The sequence below is a fragment of the Jaminaea rosea genome, assembly GCF_003144245.1.
Source record: "Jaminaea rosea strain MCA 5214 unplaced genomic scaffold BDZ90scaffold_2, whole genome shotgun sequence".
Lineage (NCBI taxonomy): Eukaryota > Fungi > Basidiomycota > Exobasidiomycetes > Microstromatales > Jaminaea > Jaminaea rosea.
The window spans coordinates 544,914-560,955 of NW_020289976.1; the positions used below are offsets into that span (position 1 = coordinate 544,914).

Below are 16,042 nucleotides of genomic sequence, written 5' to 3' on the forward strand. Positions count from 1 at the left end.
GCTCCATCATGCTCCACGCTGCTTGCTCGCCATCAAAGAGGCAAGTCCAACTCATGGCGATGACGTCTGTGGTGAAGCCGGATGACGCCTCAATCTACAGTATTGCGCTCAACTCGTGACGCCTCACTTCCCTGTTACCCCGCAAGGCAAGGCGAGATGCGTTGAGTGACGATCGACGCCTCGCACAACTTCCCAATGAGCCTTGTCCACTATGCCCAGATCTCTATTGCCGGCGGCTACGAGCTAGCTGGACCCTTGAAATATGGGGCCTTCGAAGACATGTTGTCACTTTCTCCTCAACAGCCAATCGTCACCACATCGCACAGTCTAATCCTTGAACAAGAGCAGGTCCTCTTGAAGCCCAATTCCGTCCACCGTAGAATTCCGACCTTCTTCGCTCCCTTGACAGTCTAGCGCCGGTCGCCAAACGCAGTGAGAGTATCACCGAAGTTGTTCACCGCCATTCTCTGAGCCATCTTACTACCCTTGACGCACCATCTCCCTCCCTCGTCTCGCAGTCATGCAACTCCCCCTTCTCGCCACCCTCGTCGCCACGCTGGCCTCACTGGGCTCGTCTGCTCCTCTCAACGAGCGTACGGACCTGCAAGTGCTCGGTGAACGCATCGTCTACAATCCGCACATCACCAGCCCGACCAAGTCTTCCGTCTGGAAGGTTGGCAGCAAGCAGACGGTCACTTGGTCGACCAAGGGGATCCCGGCTTCGCTGAAGAATGCTACTTCGACTCTGTACTTGGGGTACAAGGATGCGGGCAGCCCCAATGAGCACCTCGACGTGACACTGGCGGATGGCTTCCCGCTCATGGCACACAAGATCGACTTTACGGTTCCTAAGGGCTTGAAAGAGAGGAAGAATTATATCGTCGTGCTGCTCGGCGACAGTGGAAATGCTTCGCCCAAGTTTACGATCAAGAAGTGAGGTGGCAAAACCAGCACGAGGAGGAGTGGCCGATGCCTCAGAAACCCACTGGGCAGGGCGATGCATGAGCATCGGATCTTGTTGTACACCAATGAATATTGCCCTCACTACTACAGCCTGTCGATTTCTCATCACCGTGACGCTCGTACGAGCTTGGCTGCACCTCTCTGTCCGCTTGTCCATCGAGTGGAGGCATGCCAGTCCGCCTTCCGCTCCTTGTCTCCTCTCCTCACGCTCCGCATCAAGATCTCTCACGCAAGCTCGCAGCCAGGATACCCAGCAATAGAACGGGCATCCTGGCTACGATGGCATCGTTGTCATCGTCCGCCCGACCATGGACGACCAGCTCATCCTTGACCGCCGCACCATCCTCAAGCGCGGGCCCCGTCGTCCTCGGCCGCCTGATTCTCTTACGCCACCCAAACACAGAAGCCAACGCAGCTGGCGTCCTGCAAGGGTCGACAGATTCTCCTCTCACAGAGCATGGAGAGCGACAGCAGGATCGGCTGTGTACCTTGCTCGAGCAGGACGTCGAGGATGGTGGTGGATGGGAGGTGCACGACCTGCCAATGATGATCGCGCATAGCCCACTGGAGCGTTGCGCTAGGCTGGCGAGACGAGTGGGAGAGGTCGTGGGGAGAAGAAGGGAGAGGGAGAGGGAGAGGCAGCGAGTAAGGGGCTTCGGAGCTGAGGTTGTTGAACCAATTCAAGCGGAGGAAGCTGCACACAGGGGGTTAGGCAGCAATACTGCCTCAACCTCGATTTCCAGCTCGATCAATACCGCTCCGCCCCTATACCCAAGCATCGATCTCCAAGAAAAGGATTTCGGCCCCCTAGAATGCACCCGCCGGGGGATCCATGCTGGCCCCTCCTTTCCTCGACCCTCAGCCACAGCGAAGCGCGAATCGAAGGAGCAATTCACGAACCGGGTACGGCGGAGCATGCGCCTCTGGATCGGCAAGCTTGTCCGTACCTCGCCGCCCAAAGAGGGAGTACCGCCTACGCTGCTCGTCGTGACGCACGGTCTGTTCATATCCACCGCGCTGAGGATACTAGCGCCTCAGGCGGGGCCGGAGATGGCGGCTGATGCGCCTATCCCTTTTGCAGAGAATACGGGAATGTACTTGCTTGAGGTGATTGGCGCGCGGCCGAACAGCGTCGATGGTGATGCTGGTGCTGCGGCGGGCAGCGCTCCATTGACCCTCCGCCTGATGCGAGCTAACTGGACGCCCCATCTCGCTGGACTCACCCGCCCGCGAAGGGGAGGCCTGGCAGCCGCAGCCGCTGATAGTAAGCAACGTCGGTTGGACGCCTTCTTCAGCCCTCGTGCTGGACAGACGCCTTCTCCGAAGAGGAAACGACCGGGGGCAGGCGAGGCAGACGAGGATGAGCTGGAAGCTGCGCAAGATCAGGAGCTCAAGCGCATTGCGAAGGAGATGTAGACTCGGATACCCAGTCAACACGTGTGGCCACAAGTGTATCATAGCATTTAAAGCAAAAATTGGCGAGGAACATTGACCAAAGAAATCGACCTCCTAGCTCTAATAACAGCATCGCGAACCGCCTCTCCCTCTCCTTCGTCTACGTTTACAACTCATCTGGGCTCGGCGGTCTTGAGATAGCAGCAGACCAAGGCATGGTCGACGTGCTCCCAGCGTCGCTCTTCGTGTCCGCCTCGGTCAGCTGCTCATCGAAGTAATGCGCAGCCGTCGACCTGGGAGTCCTTGGCGTCCTCACGCCGTAGGTCAACCCACTCTGCAAGATCATTGCAGCTACGCAGCCCGTCCAGCCGCACTGGTGCGATGCGCCCAGCCCTGCGCCAGTGTCGGCGTGGAAGAATTCGTGGAAGGGAACAAGGTCTCTGAAGTGCGGGTCGTGGTCCAGCATGGCCACGCCGCCATTGCAAGGACGCTGACCACGGGCATCGCGCGTGAACATGGAGATGATGCGGTGCTGCAGCTCCTCAGCAATCTGTGCGAGATCCAGATAGTCGCCTGAGCCCGCAGGGCACTCCACCTTGAGGTCCTCTGGCCCGTAGTACTGGTAGAAGCGCTGCAGCGATTCGATGAGGAGCAAGTTGGGCGCAACCCAAATGGGGCCACGCCAGTTGGAATTGCCTCCGAACATGGGTGAGCGCGAATCGCCCGGCCAGTATCCGACGGAGAACTCGTCCCCGAAGGCTTGGAAGGGGTTGCTCTGGTGGAATTTGGAGAGCGAGCGCACACCGTAGCTCGAGAGGAACTCAGTTTCGTCGAGCATGCGGCGCAAGATGCGCTCGAGGCGCTCCTTGGAGACGACGCTGAGCAGGCGACGCTCACGCTTACCGCTGGTGGTCATGACGTTTCGCGCAGCGAGGGCGGGTCTGTTCTGTACGAACCATTGGAAGCGGGCTGCAAAGCTAGGGAAGCGCTTGAAGACCCATGGCTCGATGGCGAGGACGGGGAAGAGGGACATGAGGCCAACGAGCGATCGTACTTTAATGATCTGTGAGCTGTTCGGGCCGTGCTGCAGCGTGTCGTAGTAAAAGCCGTCTTCTTCGTCCCAGCAGCTGATGTCCTCGCTGTCTGGGCTAGGATTGATCTCCTCGCTCAGCCAGATGAAGTGCTCAAAGAACTTTGACGCCATGGCCTCGTAGATGTGGTTGTGCTTGGCGAGCTCGAGAGACATGTTGAGCATCTGCAGCGAGAAGAAGGCCATCCAGCTCAGCCCGTCGATCTGCCTCAGCTTGCCGGGTACGGGCAGCTGCTCAGAGCGATTGAAGGGAGCGATGTTGTCTAGCCCAAGGAAACCGTTCTCGAACTTGTTGACAAATTGGGTGAAGCAGAGCAGGAGCTTCTGGAAGAGGCGCTCAAGGAAGTCGAGGTCCTCGCGTCCGTACATCTTGCGCTCGATCTTGAAAACGCGGAAGACTGCCCATGCGTGAACAGGCGGGTTGAGGTCGCCGAAGTTCCACTCATACGAGGGCAGAGATCCATCGGGCTTCATGTACCACTCGCGTGTGAAGAGGTCGAGCTGCTTCTTTGCGTACCAGGGGTCGATGATGGCCAGCGGAATGGTATGGAAGGCCGTGTCCCAAACGCAAGGGAAAGGATATTCCCACTTGTCCGGCATCGAGAGGATGTCCTCCATATGCAGGTGGCGCCACGTCTGGTTACGCACGTACTTGCGCTCGGGAGGCGGTGGTGGTTGGCCTGGGTCGCCAGCAATCCACTCGGACTGGATGAAACAGTAGTATTGCTTGTTCCAAAGCATGCCTGCGAGGGCCTGGCGCATGATGCTCTTCATGTCGTCGCCGATCGCGCCGGTGCCGATGCGGGTGTAGAACTCATCGGCCTCGGAGCGACGGGCCTCAACGAGGTTGTCGAATTGCTCGTCATCATCGATCGTCGGGTCTTGGTCTGGCGTCTGCGAAGTGAGCTTCAGGCGGACGACGGCGCAACCTCCATTGGCGGGCACCTTCTCGAACTTGTAGTGGGCGCCAGCCTTGGTACCGACCTTCTCCGGATTGACGTAGTGACGACGCGGGCTCATGTCCTCCGGCTGCTCAAAGTACTCTTCCTCCTCTTCGATCTCCTCGACGACCTCCTCCTCGACCCACTGATGTTCGATCTCAGCCTCGTTCATAGTGACAGGGGTGCTGTCACCAGGCGCATTGCCCTCTTTGGCCGCTGTGGCACGCGTAAGGTTGCCAGGCTTCTTGACCGTCTTGACGATTTGTCGCTTGATGGGACGCGTCTTGCGGACAAGCTGTGGGCGGTCTCTGTGAGCGCAAAGGGGGGGTCCTATGGTCAGCCCAGTCTGCATTGTGGTCACGCAGCACCGCTGCACGCACTTCTCAAGTCGGTGGGTGGGAATGATCTGGTCGTGGAAAGCGTCCTTTGCGTATGTGCTGGTATTCTTACCGCCATAGAGGCGCTCGAAGTTGGTCTCGTTCTCGGTGAAGAGGAGCTGCGGCTGAACCTCCTCATCCGATACTGGCTCAGGAGCCTGACCACGCTTAGGCGGGGGAGCGCTGGGGGCAGGGCTGGACGAGCAGTACATGTACTTGCGAGCCAGCTCCGGGTGGTCAGCCTGGACGACGCCCTCAGCCACTTGGCGCAGCGTGGGCTTCTCGGGCGTGTGCATGGGCCAGGACCAGTAGTTTTTGAAGAAGAGCTGAGGCAGGATGTGCAGGTCGGCGGGCTCAGGACCGCGGTTGTAGGCGCTGATGCGGACGGAGATGGCATTCTCATCTTCGTCGTCCTTGGCGTACTCGATGAAAATCTGCGGGCACCAAAACGAGAGGTGAGCGGGACGTCACTTCTCTGGGGTCGCTGCATCGCCCACTCACGTCCCAGTACTTGCTCTCGTCAAAGAGGTCAGTGTCCGTAATCTCAAACTCGGTGACATCTCGGCCCCTCATCTGGGATTCGCGAACAAGCTGCTCGTAGGGGTAGGCCTGCTGCGGGTACTTGTAGAGCATCTTCATGTACGAGTGTGAGGGCGTGTTGTCGAGGTAGTAGTAGAGCTCCTTGACGTCCTCGCCGTGGTTTCCCTGGTTGTTGGCCAGGCCGAAGAGGCGCTCCTTGAGCATACGGTCCTGGCCGTTCCAGAATGCCAAGCTGAATGCCATGCGGCAGTGATTGTCAGAGATACCCGCGATACCATCCTCACCCCATCGATAGACACGGCTGCGGGCAATTTCGTGAGGGAAGTGATTCCACGGGTCTCCCTCGGCACTGTAGTCTTCGCGAACAGTAGCCTGGCGGAGAGCGATGAACAGGTTAGCCTCGAGCTCATGATGCGACTCTTACGGCGCTAGTACACACCCATTGACGCTCCGAGAGGTACGGCCCCCATCGCCTCCAGTACTTGAGCTTGTGCTCATCCTCTTTCAATCGCTTCTCCTCCTTTGTCTCCCACTGAGGCTCAGCCGACTGCATCTTGGTGAAACCCTCGTCCATGTGCGCCGTGGGGCCCCTGCCGTGAGATTCATCCATCTCGCTCATGCCGAAATCGCGGGAATGTCGGTCGTAGCCTGAGCTGAAACTGCTGCGGGAGCGATGACGAGGCCTTCCGTTGCTGTGGCCATTTGACGACTGAAAGGGGCCGCAATGAACGTGGGTGAGCGTATCAGCAAAGGAGCGGCCAACACGGTATCGCCGATCTTCCCTGGCAGCAAATGCATCGCAGCGACTTACGGGTAAGTTGTACGATCGACCGGCGCCAGACTTCTTCTTCTTTGGCATCGTCTCGCTCTTGCTGTCCTGGCCAGGGATGTTGATGCTCAGCGACTCGGTCGTCTGGGCAAGCGAGTCATTGTCGTCCTGAGTCGGCGTCTTGCGGCCGTCCGAGTCGGTGCCAGGACGGTCCGACTTGGGTTGTTGACGTCGAGCACCCAGGCTCTCGAAGATCTTCGATGCCATCTTGTGGTGCTCAAATGGGGAACGGAGCAATCAATGTTAAAGGAGGGCAGGAGAAATGGTGGTGCGAACGGGAGAAGAAAGGCTCGATTCAACGTTGAGCTGCGACGTGTGCCCGCCCTGGCTGAACGAGATGATCTCAGGCTGCGTTGCCCTCGCAAATCGAATCGCCTCCTGGAGCTCCGCATGTGCTCCTCGCGGCTGGACCCTCCTTCGCCGCTCGTCGACTGTCTCCTGCAACTGCAAGAGAGCGATCATTGCAGGGCCTCAGAAATCGCTCCCACGGCAAGACTCACCACCCGTTGGGTCGGCCAGACCAGACTCCGCCTTCCCGCTTGCCCGCCTGCCGCTCTTCGCCGCAGATCTTCTGAATAAAAGCAAGCTGTAGAGCGACAAACTTGGTAGCGCTGAAGAGCGACCAGACAGGAATCGCCAGGCAGTAAAATCAGCTTGCCGTAAGCATGTCCACCACGCGACCTGGTCAAGCAGCATTCGAGGTGGCCTATCTCGGCCCACCAGGCACCTATTCGCACCAAGTGGCCCTTGGGCTCTATCCTGACTACCGTGACAACCAAGCCTCCAGCTCAAAGGTCACCCTAATACCCTATGACACTATCACGCAAACTGCCGCTTCTATCTTAAGTGCCTCGGCACCTCGGCGCTTGGCGTTGTTACCCTTGAAGAACTCGACGCATGGCATCGTCAAGGAGACGGAGGAATTTCTCGCGAGCAGCCCAGTGCCCGTAGAGACGATCAAGACGGTGGAGCTCGCTGTCAGGCATGCATTGCTGGTCAACAGCAAGACGTATGAGAGGCTACAGCAAGTCAAGGATAGCGACCGTCCTCTCAGCGACGAAGCGCTAAAGTCAATAGAGAAGGTCTACTCCCACGAGCAGGTGCGTCTTTGCCCCGCAACCCATTCTCGTCATTCATCATCTGAACTCTCCTTCTCCTCAGGCCCTTGGCCAATGTCGCCACTTTCTAGACTCGCACCTCCCGCTCACTTCATCCCAAGACGGCCGCATCAACGTCTCAAGCACAGCGTTGGCCGCCTCAATGATAGCCAAGGACGACTCCGGCACCATGGTTGCTGCGCTCGCCTCAGATATCTGCGCGACAAAAGGTATCTACGAGGGATTGAAGGTAGCGAGAGCGGGCGTACAGGATAGAGACGATAACGTCACTACCTTCATTCTGGTGAGAGCGAGAGAAGAGGGACAGAGATGAGACAATACCATAGATCAAGTGACGAGCCTACGCCGAGTGTGAGAAGGCATCGAAGCCGATGAGCTCTGGCGGCATGGTGCGATTTCCTTCTCACGTTTCTTCTTGACTCTTGCTCTAACTCGTCGTCGTCCTCGAATGACCACTCGTCGGGATCATGCTTCGTCCCCATCAAATCTTGACCACCAGTCAGTGAGCTGACCTCCTACCGTCCTTCACTTCCCAGAGCCTTGCTTATTGTAGCACTCTTGGCGCACACACGTAAACGTGAAGGCGGCGGTCTAGTTATGCATGATGGCAGCTCTGGCCCTCATTGCTCTACGACCGGCAGTGCTGCCCATTCCTCGTCGCCATCCTCTTCGACAAGATTGTCAATCAGGCGGCGCATGGGGAGCGACTTCCCCGCAATCTCTCGCCAACCACGTGGAGGTGCAGCGCTTATCAGCACCCTAGGCGAGTCCGCAATCGCGGGCCGCCGCCGCTTGCCTTTGCCCCCCTGGTGATTAGTGGCTCCGCCCATGATGTCGTGCACTTGCCTTTGCAACCATCACCCGCATCTCTACCAGCCCCCATGAGCATGAGCTCCCCTCCGACGCGCCTCCTCTTTGTAGGAGGCATCGTCACCCCAGCATCGCAGATTGAGCTGACCCTCCTCCACTCTGGCCTCCTCGGCGTTGATAACGACGGCACAATCGCATTCGTCGAGGACCTGAGCAAGCTGCCCGATATCCAGAACGACGAGGGCGACGATGGTCACTCAACACCTCGAGCCCGCTCTCTTGAGCGAGGCGCGCTCCACATCAAGACGAGACCCACGCCGACTCAGGACCCACTCCCTCCACGTCAACGCCGCTGCATACAGACATACCTGTCCGCTTCTCATCGAGCTTGGAACTTTCATGAATGCCATCTCACCGTCCTTCCCTACGGATCATTCCTCACACCCGGCCTCATCGACACGCATCAGCACGCCTGTCAAGTACCCAACATCGGCCTTGGACAGCAGTACGAGCTCCTCGATTGGCTCAACCACGTAACCTTCCCTCGTGAAGCACGTTTCAGCTCAGACGACTACGCCCGCAAGACTTACGAGTCCGTGGTTCAGCGCACCATAGATTGCGGGACCACCACCGCCTGCTACTATGCTACTCTGCACTTGGACGCAACAAAGATCTTGGCCGAGGTAGCCAACAAGAGGGGGCAGAGAGCCTTTGTGGGCAAGTGTCAGATGGATCGCAACGCGCCGGACTACTACGTCGAGCCAAGTGCTGCACAATCGATTGAGGATACCAAGGCTTTCATCAGGTACTGTGAGCAGCTGGCTCAGCTTGGACCAGGAGCGGACACCTCCACCAGCAGGATGACGAGGGCTACCTCTATCTCCTCCTCCACGTCGTCAGCTACCTCTGAAGGAACTTCTCCCTCCGACGATGAGTCGCTCGCCTCTCCACTCTCGGACCCTGAGGAGGACGCCATTCTCATGTCGCAGAGCGTGGCCAAATTGAGCAAGACCCTGGACGAGGTCGCAGAGGCGACCCCGGAAGCAGCGCCAGCCCGCTCTACCTCGATGGCGCAGAGTGAAACGAACGACGCGTCCACCGCGGCGGCGCCCACCACGCCTTCTGCAGCCTGCGCATCCCCCTGCTCATCCTCTGTACCCCTCTCTTCCGCCCTGGTCCAACCAATCCTGACCCCTCGCTTCGGAATAGCCTGTACCGACTCCCTCCTCACCTCCATCTCGGCCGTCCTCTCCCGGGACCCTTCTCTGCGACTGCAAACGCACCTCTCCGAATCACTAGGCGAGATCGCCTTTACGCGTTCCCTCTTCCCTTCTGCGCCCACCTACACGGCGATGTACGATCACTTTGGCCTTCTGGGCCCCAGAACTGTTCTGGCCCATGCGGTACATCTCGACGAAAGTGAGATGAAGCTGGTCAAGGAAAGGGGATGCGGAATCGCGCATTGTCCCAATTCCAACTTGAATCTAAGGAGCGGGACGATGCGCGTGGGCGAGATGCTGAATCGCGGGATCAAGTGCGGATTGGGCACTGATGTGAGCGGCGGGTTCTCGCTGGGCATGCTGAGCGCAGTGAGGGAGGCAAGCTGTGTTGCGAAGGTGGTGCAGTTTGGTGGCAAGGAGGCGGCTACGAAGGTAGATGGTGGGGAGGGGAATGACGGGGACATCATCGCTCCCATCGGTGGTTACGACTTCCTCTCCCGTCCTCTCCTCCCCGCCACCCTCCTCTGGCTCGCAACGGTTGGAGGCGCTCAAGTAGCCAGCGTGGATGATCGCACCGGCTCGCTTGAGGTTGGGAAAGACTTCGATGCCCTTCTGGTCCGCTTAGTTGAGCCAGAGGATGAGGACGACAACGGACGCAAGCCGTACAGAGGCAACCCATCTTGTTTCGTTGACGACGGGGAGCCGTTGGCCGATCTGGTCGAAAAGTTCCTGTTTACGGCTGATGATCGCAATTTGGCACGAGTATATGTAAAGGGGAGGATGATCGGTGGGGTGGACTTTCATCGAAGACAGAGTATGGAGTGAGCGCGGAGCAGATGTACATACGCGAGCGAGATTATAGGCGGTGATAACAGCTTGAGAATACCAAGGAAAGCATGTTAGGCGCAGTCGATCAGGCAGGACAATGCAGAGGTATCGACGTGATTTTCGATTATGAGTCATCAAAGAGGCCCAAAGTTGAAGACGTGTGACAAGGGTGAGGAGGTAGGTCAGGATTACAGCGCCAAATAGCGAAGGTGGTCCGAAAGAGAGAGCTCTTCGAAGATTTTCAGCGAACAGGCACAACAAATCATGGCCTTCTCCTCTCAGTCCCTGCAACCCCTACAGAGCCCCTTACGAAGCCCGTCGATATAGTGGGTGAGGCTCATTGCGACGATCATCTGCCCTGCCCACTCCATCGTGCGAGTGCGGGTGCGGCTGGTACGGATGTTGGCCAGGTGGAAGATCACGATACTGCTGGTGATGCTCCGGCCCGCCAGGCTGCGCTGCGTAATGTTGGTGATGCTGGTGATGCGGATAGGTTTGCTCCTGTTGGTGGTGCTGTTGACGTTGGTGGTGATGCGACTGCTCGTTGTATGGCGCGTGTGGCTGTTGATATTGATGGCGAGAGGGTGCGGGTGCGTAGCCTTGACGATGGTCGGAAGGGTAGGCTTGCTGATGATGATGGCCAGGAGGAGGGAGCTGGCCCTTCTGCTGATGGCGTTGTTGCGCCTGCTGTTGTTGATAATGGAAGTACTCATCCTGCTCGGCCCCGTCACCTTGGTACTGATGTCCGCGTCCAGCTGGTCCGCCGTGCCCTTGATAATATTGACTCGCTGCTGGCGAGGAGACCTGCCCTGATGGGGGCGGTCCGCTCAAGCCGGACGGTATCATTCTGCCGCCAGGTGCGGCGGCCGTGGAATGGTAGGCTCCTCCACCACCGCCGCCGTAGCTCTGCCTTGCATGCTCTGCCGCCGTCTTCATGGGGCTGGTACTGCTACTACTCCCCAGCGGGGGTAAGACGACGCGCTCCCGATCATCGCGAGCAGAGAGCGTCGAAGGCGGCGGTGGCAGCCGCGGCAATGACTGCGACGACGGCATAGGCGGCATCATCATCCTGCGGGGGTCGGACAAACTTCGTTCCCTCTGATGCAAGAATGCATTCGCTTGCCCACCTCGGCGGTCTGTGCCTGCAGACAAAGGTAGGACGGGAGCTTGAGCGCCTAGCGCAGATCGACTCGCTACCGTTGCGTGGCCTCGCGACTCCCAAGGGCGGGGTGCGAATGCCGCTGCACTCGAAGAGGACCGTTGACGCGAGGAGACTAGATCGCCGCGAGCGGGCGAGAGCGTCTGTGGCGGCGGAGCGTGCAATGCAGAGGGACCAGCGCCGCGTGAAGAGTAGCCGCCAGTCGAAGCAGTGACTTGGGATGGGTCGGGAGGAGGAGGCATCTGGTTGACAGGGGGCCAAGGAGGAGGCGTGCGCATTGGTCGCCCGTACCGATCATCAGCGGCAGATTGGGTCGGCAGAGAGGTGCGACGTGGGTCGTGCGAAGCGCCAATCGGCGCTTGCTGCCAGTGGCCATGATGAGATGCTGGCGAGCCTGCCGCCGCCACAGGTGTTGGTCCGCCGCTCCAAGATGCTTGCGGTGACATAGCAGTGGGCGAGCCCCATGCAGGTGCGCCAGGGTACTCGGCTGAACCGGAGCTCAGCCAACTGTCGCTGCGGAGGCGCTTGGGCTGTGAGTAGGCCACCATTGCTCCCGGTGGTGGCGGCCTAAACGATAATTCGTCCTCCTCACTGCCGCCACCTGGCCCTCCACCAGCACCTGAGCGCTCCCTCTTGCTGCGGCGTCCTCGAGGATTCTTGCGAACGCGAACTTTGAGCCCCTGGTCGGCAAATGTGCGCGATAAGCGCGTGGACTCCTCCATGCCTGGAAACCGCTTCGCCGTGTATACCATGAATGGATCAGAGTAGATGCTCCTGCAGTGGTGCACCTCCGTCCCAATCGTCTCAAACAGGCACAACTTGAGTCGATATTTACCCTCGATGCGAATGCTGAGGTCCGGAAACACAAAGAAGCCCTGGTGCGAGCCATCGATGTCCTTGAGGTGATACAGGCATGAAACGCAACTGCCCGTTGTGTATCGCGTCTTGCCGTCCGAGAGCAAGTGCAGCTCTTCGTCCTTGTCCGCGTCTGCGAGCATGGCGCACATGAAGTAGTACGGGTTCTCGAGGTACCACGCCTTGTCCTCCCAGCCTTGCCCGTACTGCGTGACGACTGGCTCGCCTCGACGTAGCTGAGGAAGTGCTTTTGCCGACTTGGAGGACGAGCTAGTCTTGATGGACTGCTTTTGGCTGGAGACGGGGCGAGGGTGGGTAACGACGCGGAGTTGGATGATGGGAGCCGGGTCGATTGGCCGGCGGTCTGCCTTCTCGCCAACCCCACACATGCGAGACTGCTTGGGCTGCTCGCGGATATTGAGGATGTATTCGATGTTCTCTCTACCCTCCACGATCTGTTGCACTGGGGCATACTGGTAGGCAGGCGTCTCGTCGACCTCGTGTGTAGACGAAGCCGTGCTTGCGGCAGGACCATCCAGCGTCGCCTTGGAAGTGGATGCGACCGCAGCTCCGTACCCATCGCTCAAGCCAGTTGGCCTTCTCGAGGGCGGTGAATGAGAGTTCTTCGACGAAGGTGGCGTAGACGCGGAAGAAGCCTTGCCTGAGCTACGCGTAGGAGGAGGTGGCGGCGTGGCGAAAGACGTGGATGCGAAGGGTCGAGCACTCGCTGGATTCTCCCCGAGGGAACGCGACTTCGGCCTCGTTGCCGACGTCGAGGGTGTAGTAAGAAGATCCGCCACGGAGAGGCCCGTCATCGATCGAGGCTTGGTGGCCGGCGGTTGCTGACTTGCATGCTCTTCATCTTCGTCCTCGTGCGGCCGTTTCCAGTTGCTCATCGTCGTCGATGAAGCGTGGAGAAATGGCTTAGCCGCCCACGACGAAGATGCAGGCAAAAGCGGTAGAAGCTTCGGCGTAGACTTGACCTTCTCTGGCCAGGTCGCGCTTATCGATTCGAGGCTGGGCAGTGTCGCCAAGGACGACTGGGAAGCAATGGCGTTGATGTTGATTGCGGCGTTGGCTTTGACGTTGGCGTTGGCAGCTCGGGCCTGCGTCGGCGACGTGCTGGCTTGTTGTTTGGCTGCGATGGCGACAGCAACGAGAGATCGGGCGTCGCTACGATCGCAGCGCCACGTCGTCCCGGGAGACGAAGTTGAGTTGCGACTGCTTGATGGCGAACCTGGTTGTCCCTCTGTATCGAATGCTGCAACCGGTAGATGGTCGAGAGGAGTCGACTCCGAGATGCCCGTGAACGTAGACTGGAGCGGCATCATGATACGATGAGGAGGGTCAGTCACGATGCAGCCAGAGGAAATGGATGGGTCGTAAAGGGGGTACCGCCGCCAAGTTAGGCAACACTCGGCTTCGCCCTGCTACCATTGCCCTGACGACTCCTCCCTCCTTTTTGCTTGCCTCCCGGTCGCGCTGATTAGCCGCCCCAGATTCCGCCACATAGAGGCAATCAAAGAAAAGAGAGGGCCAGCCCTCGGAAGCGCCCTCTAGCGGGCCGCTCGAAGTGATTGCTATGAGCATGGCGAGGGGAGGCACCGGCAAAGGGCATGGGTTACCGTGGACACAATGTTCCAAGGTGACCCGCAAATGCGGCTTTGACTTCAAAGTCGGAAGAAACTCACCGTACGTCGCTTACGCTACAGCTGAGCGAGGCTCGACCCTTGGTCCTCCTGTTCGTCCGCCTCGCTAGACCTTCCTTTGGTTCCTGATGGTCCGTCCGATCTTGCAGTCGACAATCGAACCAGTCCAATGGTTCACGCTGCGCCCCCCGAAGCCGAATGTGAGAGAGTAGAGAGCCGCCGCAGTCCGCTATCCGAAGCTCCCAGTCGTAGATGAATTTGTGGATGAGCGTATGAGCGAGAAGAAAGTTGGGAAGAAAGATGCGCCAGAGAGTCGCGTTGTTGCTCGTCCGTGCACGTCTCGGCACTCCGACCCGGCACGCCGCCCAAGGCTTGCTGCCTGTCTGGCTGCTAGTCCTAGTCTTGCTTTTTCGTTCGAGGCTCGGTCTTGAGCCCGTCAACCCGCGATATGTTTGTGCGCGATGATGATGATTTTCCGATGTGTGGTACGACGTCGTGCGACTCTAATGCCACCTTCGTCGTGCGATGTGATACGACGCTGTGCTCTCTGCGCGGTGCTTCACGCAAAGTTGGGTGCGTGGTCACTGGATGGCTGCGTTGGTGCGTCCAAGGGCCGATGCGGAGGTTGGACGGAGGCTGGAATCACTTGGGCACCGGTTGAGCCGTCGGGCCTCACAGCGGAGGGAGACGTCGACGATGAGAGCGGGCGAGGGCAAGAAAGAGTAGAGGTGTGGGAGGCCGAGCAATCACCGCCTGCGTCGGAGCTGATAGAGAGCTAGAGCAGGGTGGTCTCGACACACTTTTCGACAAAGACGTAAGGGGGACGTTGTAGAATGGGTAGATGGGTGTGGTCGGTGCCACAGCTGTCAGGCGCTGCGATGCACTGTCAGATGCTGGACGTTTGAGATGGGGCTGGCGGCGGAGTAAGAGGACGATGCGGAGGGCAAATGACAAGAGTGGAGCTGCGAGCTCGACTTGAAGTACCAGCAGCACGGGTCGATGTTGGCTGGACTCGAGGATGGTAGTGGAAGTTGCAGAGTCAAGAGAGCAACCTCGGGAGACCAAGAAACGTGATGTCCAAGTGATTGGCGACAAGTACCTCTCTCACTTTGTGAAAGAGGACGACGCTCTTTTGGCATCAAGTGCGGATCAGGCGGATCAGTCGGTCATCGAGGCGAGACAAGACGAGGGTCCCACGCCTCGGCCACCCGAGAGGAGAGCGAAAGCACGGAAGCTCAAAAACGCAGGGAGTTGCGGCGAATGCCGAGCCTACCATGACAAGCTAGTGCCTCGATCAGAGCTAAGTCATCGCACCGGTCCAACACTGGTGCGAGCACCAGCGACTGATCAGCTACCCGTCCCGCTTTAATCGACCGGCCGGGGACTTGGTAGCGTTTGACCGTACTCCGACCCGCTTCCAAGCTACCCAAACCTTCCTGTGTAGAGGCTCATTCAGACAACCGACGATGGCGATGCGAAGGTAGGGCAGGGGCCAACCACCGTTGGCGAAACCCTCCTTATGCCTAGCTGCTCTCATCTAGCATGCCTGTCACTCAACGCCCAAAGCTGCCGCCTTGCGATGTGCTGTGAGCAAGTAGAACCCTAGATCGCTGCATACATCCTCACCTGTACCATGCTCGCTAGCGACGCCGCTGCGAGGCAACTGATTGCCTAGCTGCCGTCTTGACAGGAGTATGGCTGAGGAAGGAGCGGCAGGCCCGGCTCCCAGTTTGTGCGGCGGCGGCGGAAGCAGCCTCTACAACGGCGCGTTGGCGGCGTCCCGCTTAATGTTCATGCTGGTAGCGAGGGCGCAGTTGCATGCGTGAGCAGCGCAGTAGCGGCAGCAGCAGCCGGCACGCGGCTTTCGCCTGTAGAGTTGGCAGCGGCGGCCGGTGGGCTACACTTGAGCATTCCGTCCAGTTTCAAATGCCGCGAAGCTAGTCAAGGACGAGAGAGATACCAGGGAGCTGGTGCAACCAAGGATCGATGAATACAAATCAGGCATACGGCCGGCTTGGTCAGCCTGGAGCTTGGCAGGTGAGATGGGGATGTCGCCCAGTAAACAAGGCTTCACGCGGCTTCACCCGACGCAACGGTACGTAGGGCGTAAGACAAGCTACATAGTCAGCCGCAGCTCGCCTCTGGCCCGGCGCAGGCGTAGTGATCAGTCAATGGGGGTCGTGATGCATACCTTGGGCTTCACTTCATGCAAGAGACTAGAGAAATGCGGGTGGGTTGGTGGGCGGCGCAACACGAATCGTCACAAAG

At 58.9% G+C, this 16,042-nt stretch overlaps 6 protein-coding genes across 6 annotated transcripts; 4 read left to right on the top strand and 2 right to left on the bottom strand.

Annotated features, from left to right (window-relative positions):
- Positions 1–119: 119 nt before the first annotated feature.
- Positions 120–1,021, top strand: BDZ90DRAFT_230362 (hypothetical protein). Its single transcript, XM_025505443.1, has one exon. It carries the CDS (start codon positions 521–523, stop codon positions 935–937), a length of 417 nt encoding a protein of 138 aa, XP_025364104.1. The 5' UTR covers positions 120–520; the 3' UTR covers positions 938–1,021.
- A 221-nt stretch (positions 1,022–1,242) lies between these two features.
- BDZ90DRAFT_277764 (hypothetical protein) lies at positions 1,243–2,379 on the top strand (the record flags this gene model as incomplete). Its single annotated transcript, XM_025509034.1, has 1 exon — positions 1,243–2,379. One exon carries the CDS (start codon positions 1,243–1,245, stop codon positions 2,377–2,379), a length of 1,137 nt encoding a protein of 378 aa, XP_025364105.1.
- Positions 2,380–2,524: 145 nt separating this feature from the next.
- BDZ90DRAFT_217392 (hypothetical protein) lies at positions 2,525–5,925 on the bottom strand (the record flags this gene model as incomplete). Its single annotated transcript, XM_025504318.1, has 4 exons — positions 2,525–4,697; positions 4,770–5,200; positions 5,268–5,678; positions 5,746–5,925. The coding sequence occupies 4 exons, from the start codon at positions 5,923–5,925 to the stop codon at positions 2,525–2,527; spliced, it is 3,195 nt and encodes a 1,064-aa protein (XP_025364106.1).
- A 656-nt stretch (positions 5,926–6,581) lies between these two features.
- On the top strand, positions 6,582–7,702 carry BDZ90DRAFT_230364 (Prephenate dehydratase). The gene is made up of 2 exons (XM_025505444.1): positions 6,582–7,235; positions 7,297–7,702. The coding sequence occupies exons 1-2, from the start codon at positions 6,801–6,803 to the stop codon at positions 7,564–7,566; spliced, it is 705 nt and encodes a 234-aa protein (XP_025364107.1). The 5' UTR covers positions 6,582–6,800; the 3' UTR covers positions 7,567–7,702.
- A 352-nt stretch (positions 7,703–8,054) lies between these two features.
- Positions 8,055–10,404, top strand: BDZ90DRAFT_230365 (hypothetical protein). Its single transcript, XM_025505445.1, has one exon. It carries the CDS (start codon positions 8,135–8,137, stop codon positions 10,106–10,108), a length of 1,974 nt encoding a protein of 657 aa, XP_025364108.1. The 5' UTR covers positions 8,055–8,134; the 3' UTR covers positions 10,109–10,404.
- Positions 10,405–11,917: 1,513 nt separating this feature from the next.
- BDZ90DRAFT_205883 (hypothetical protein) lies at positions 11,918–12,277 on the bottom strand (the record flags this gene model as incomplete). The annotated part of the gene is made up of 1 exon (XM_025503949.1): positions 11,918–12,277. A coding segment is annotated over one exon (360 nt), but the record flags the coding sequence as incomplete, so codon positions are not given.
- Between the last annotated feature and the right edge of the window lie 3,765 nt (positions 12,278–16,042).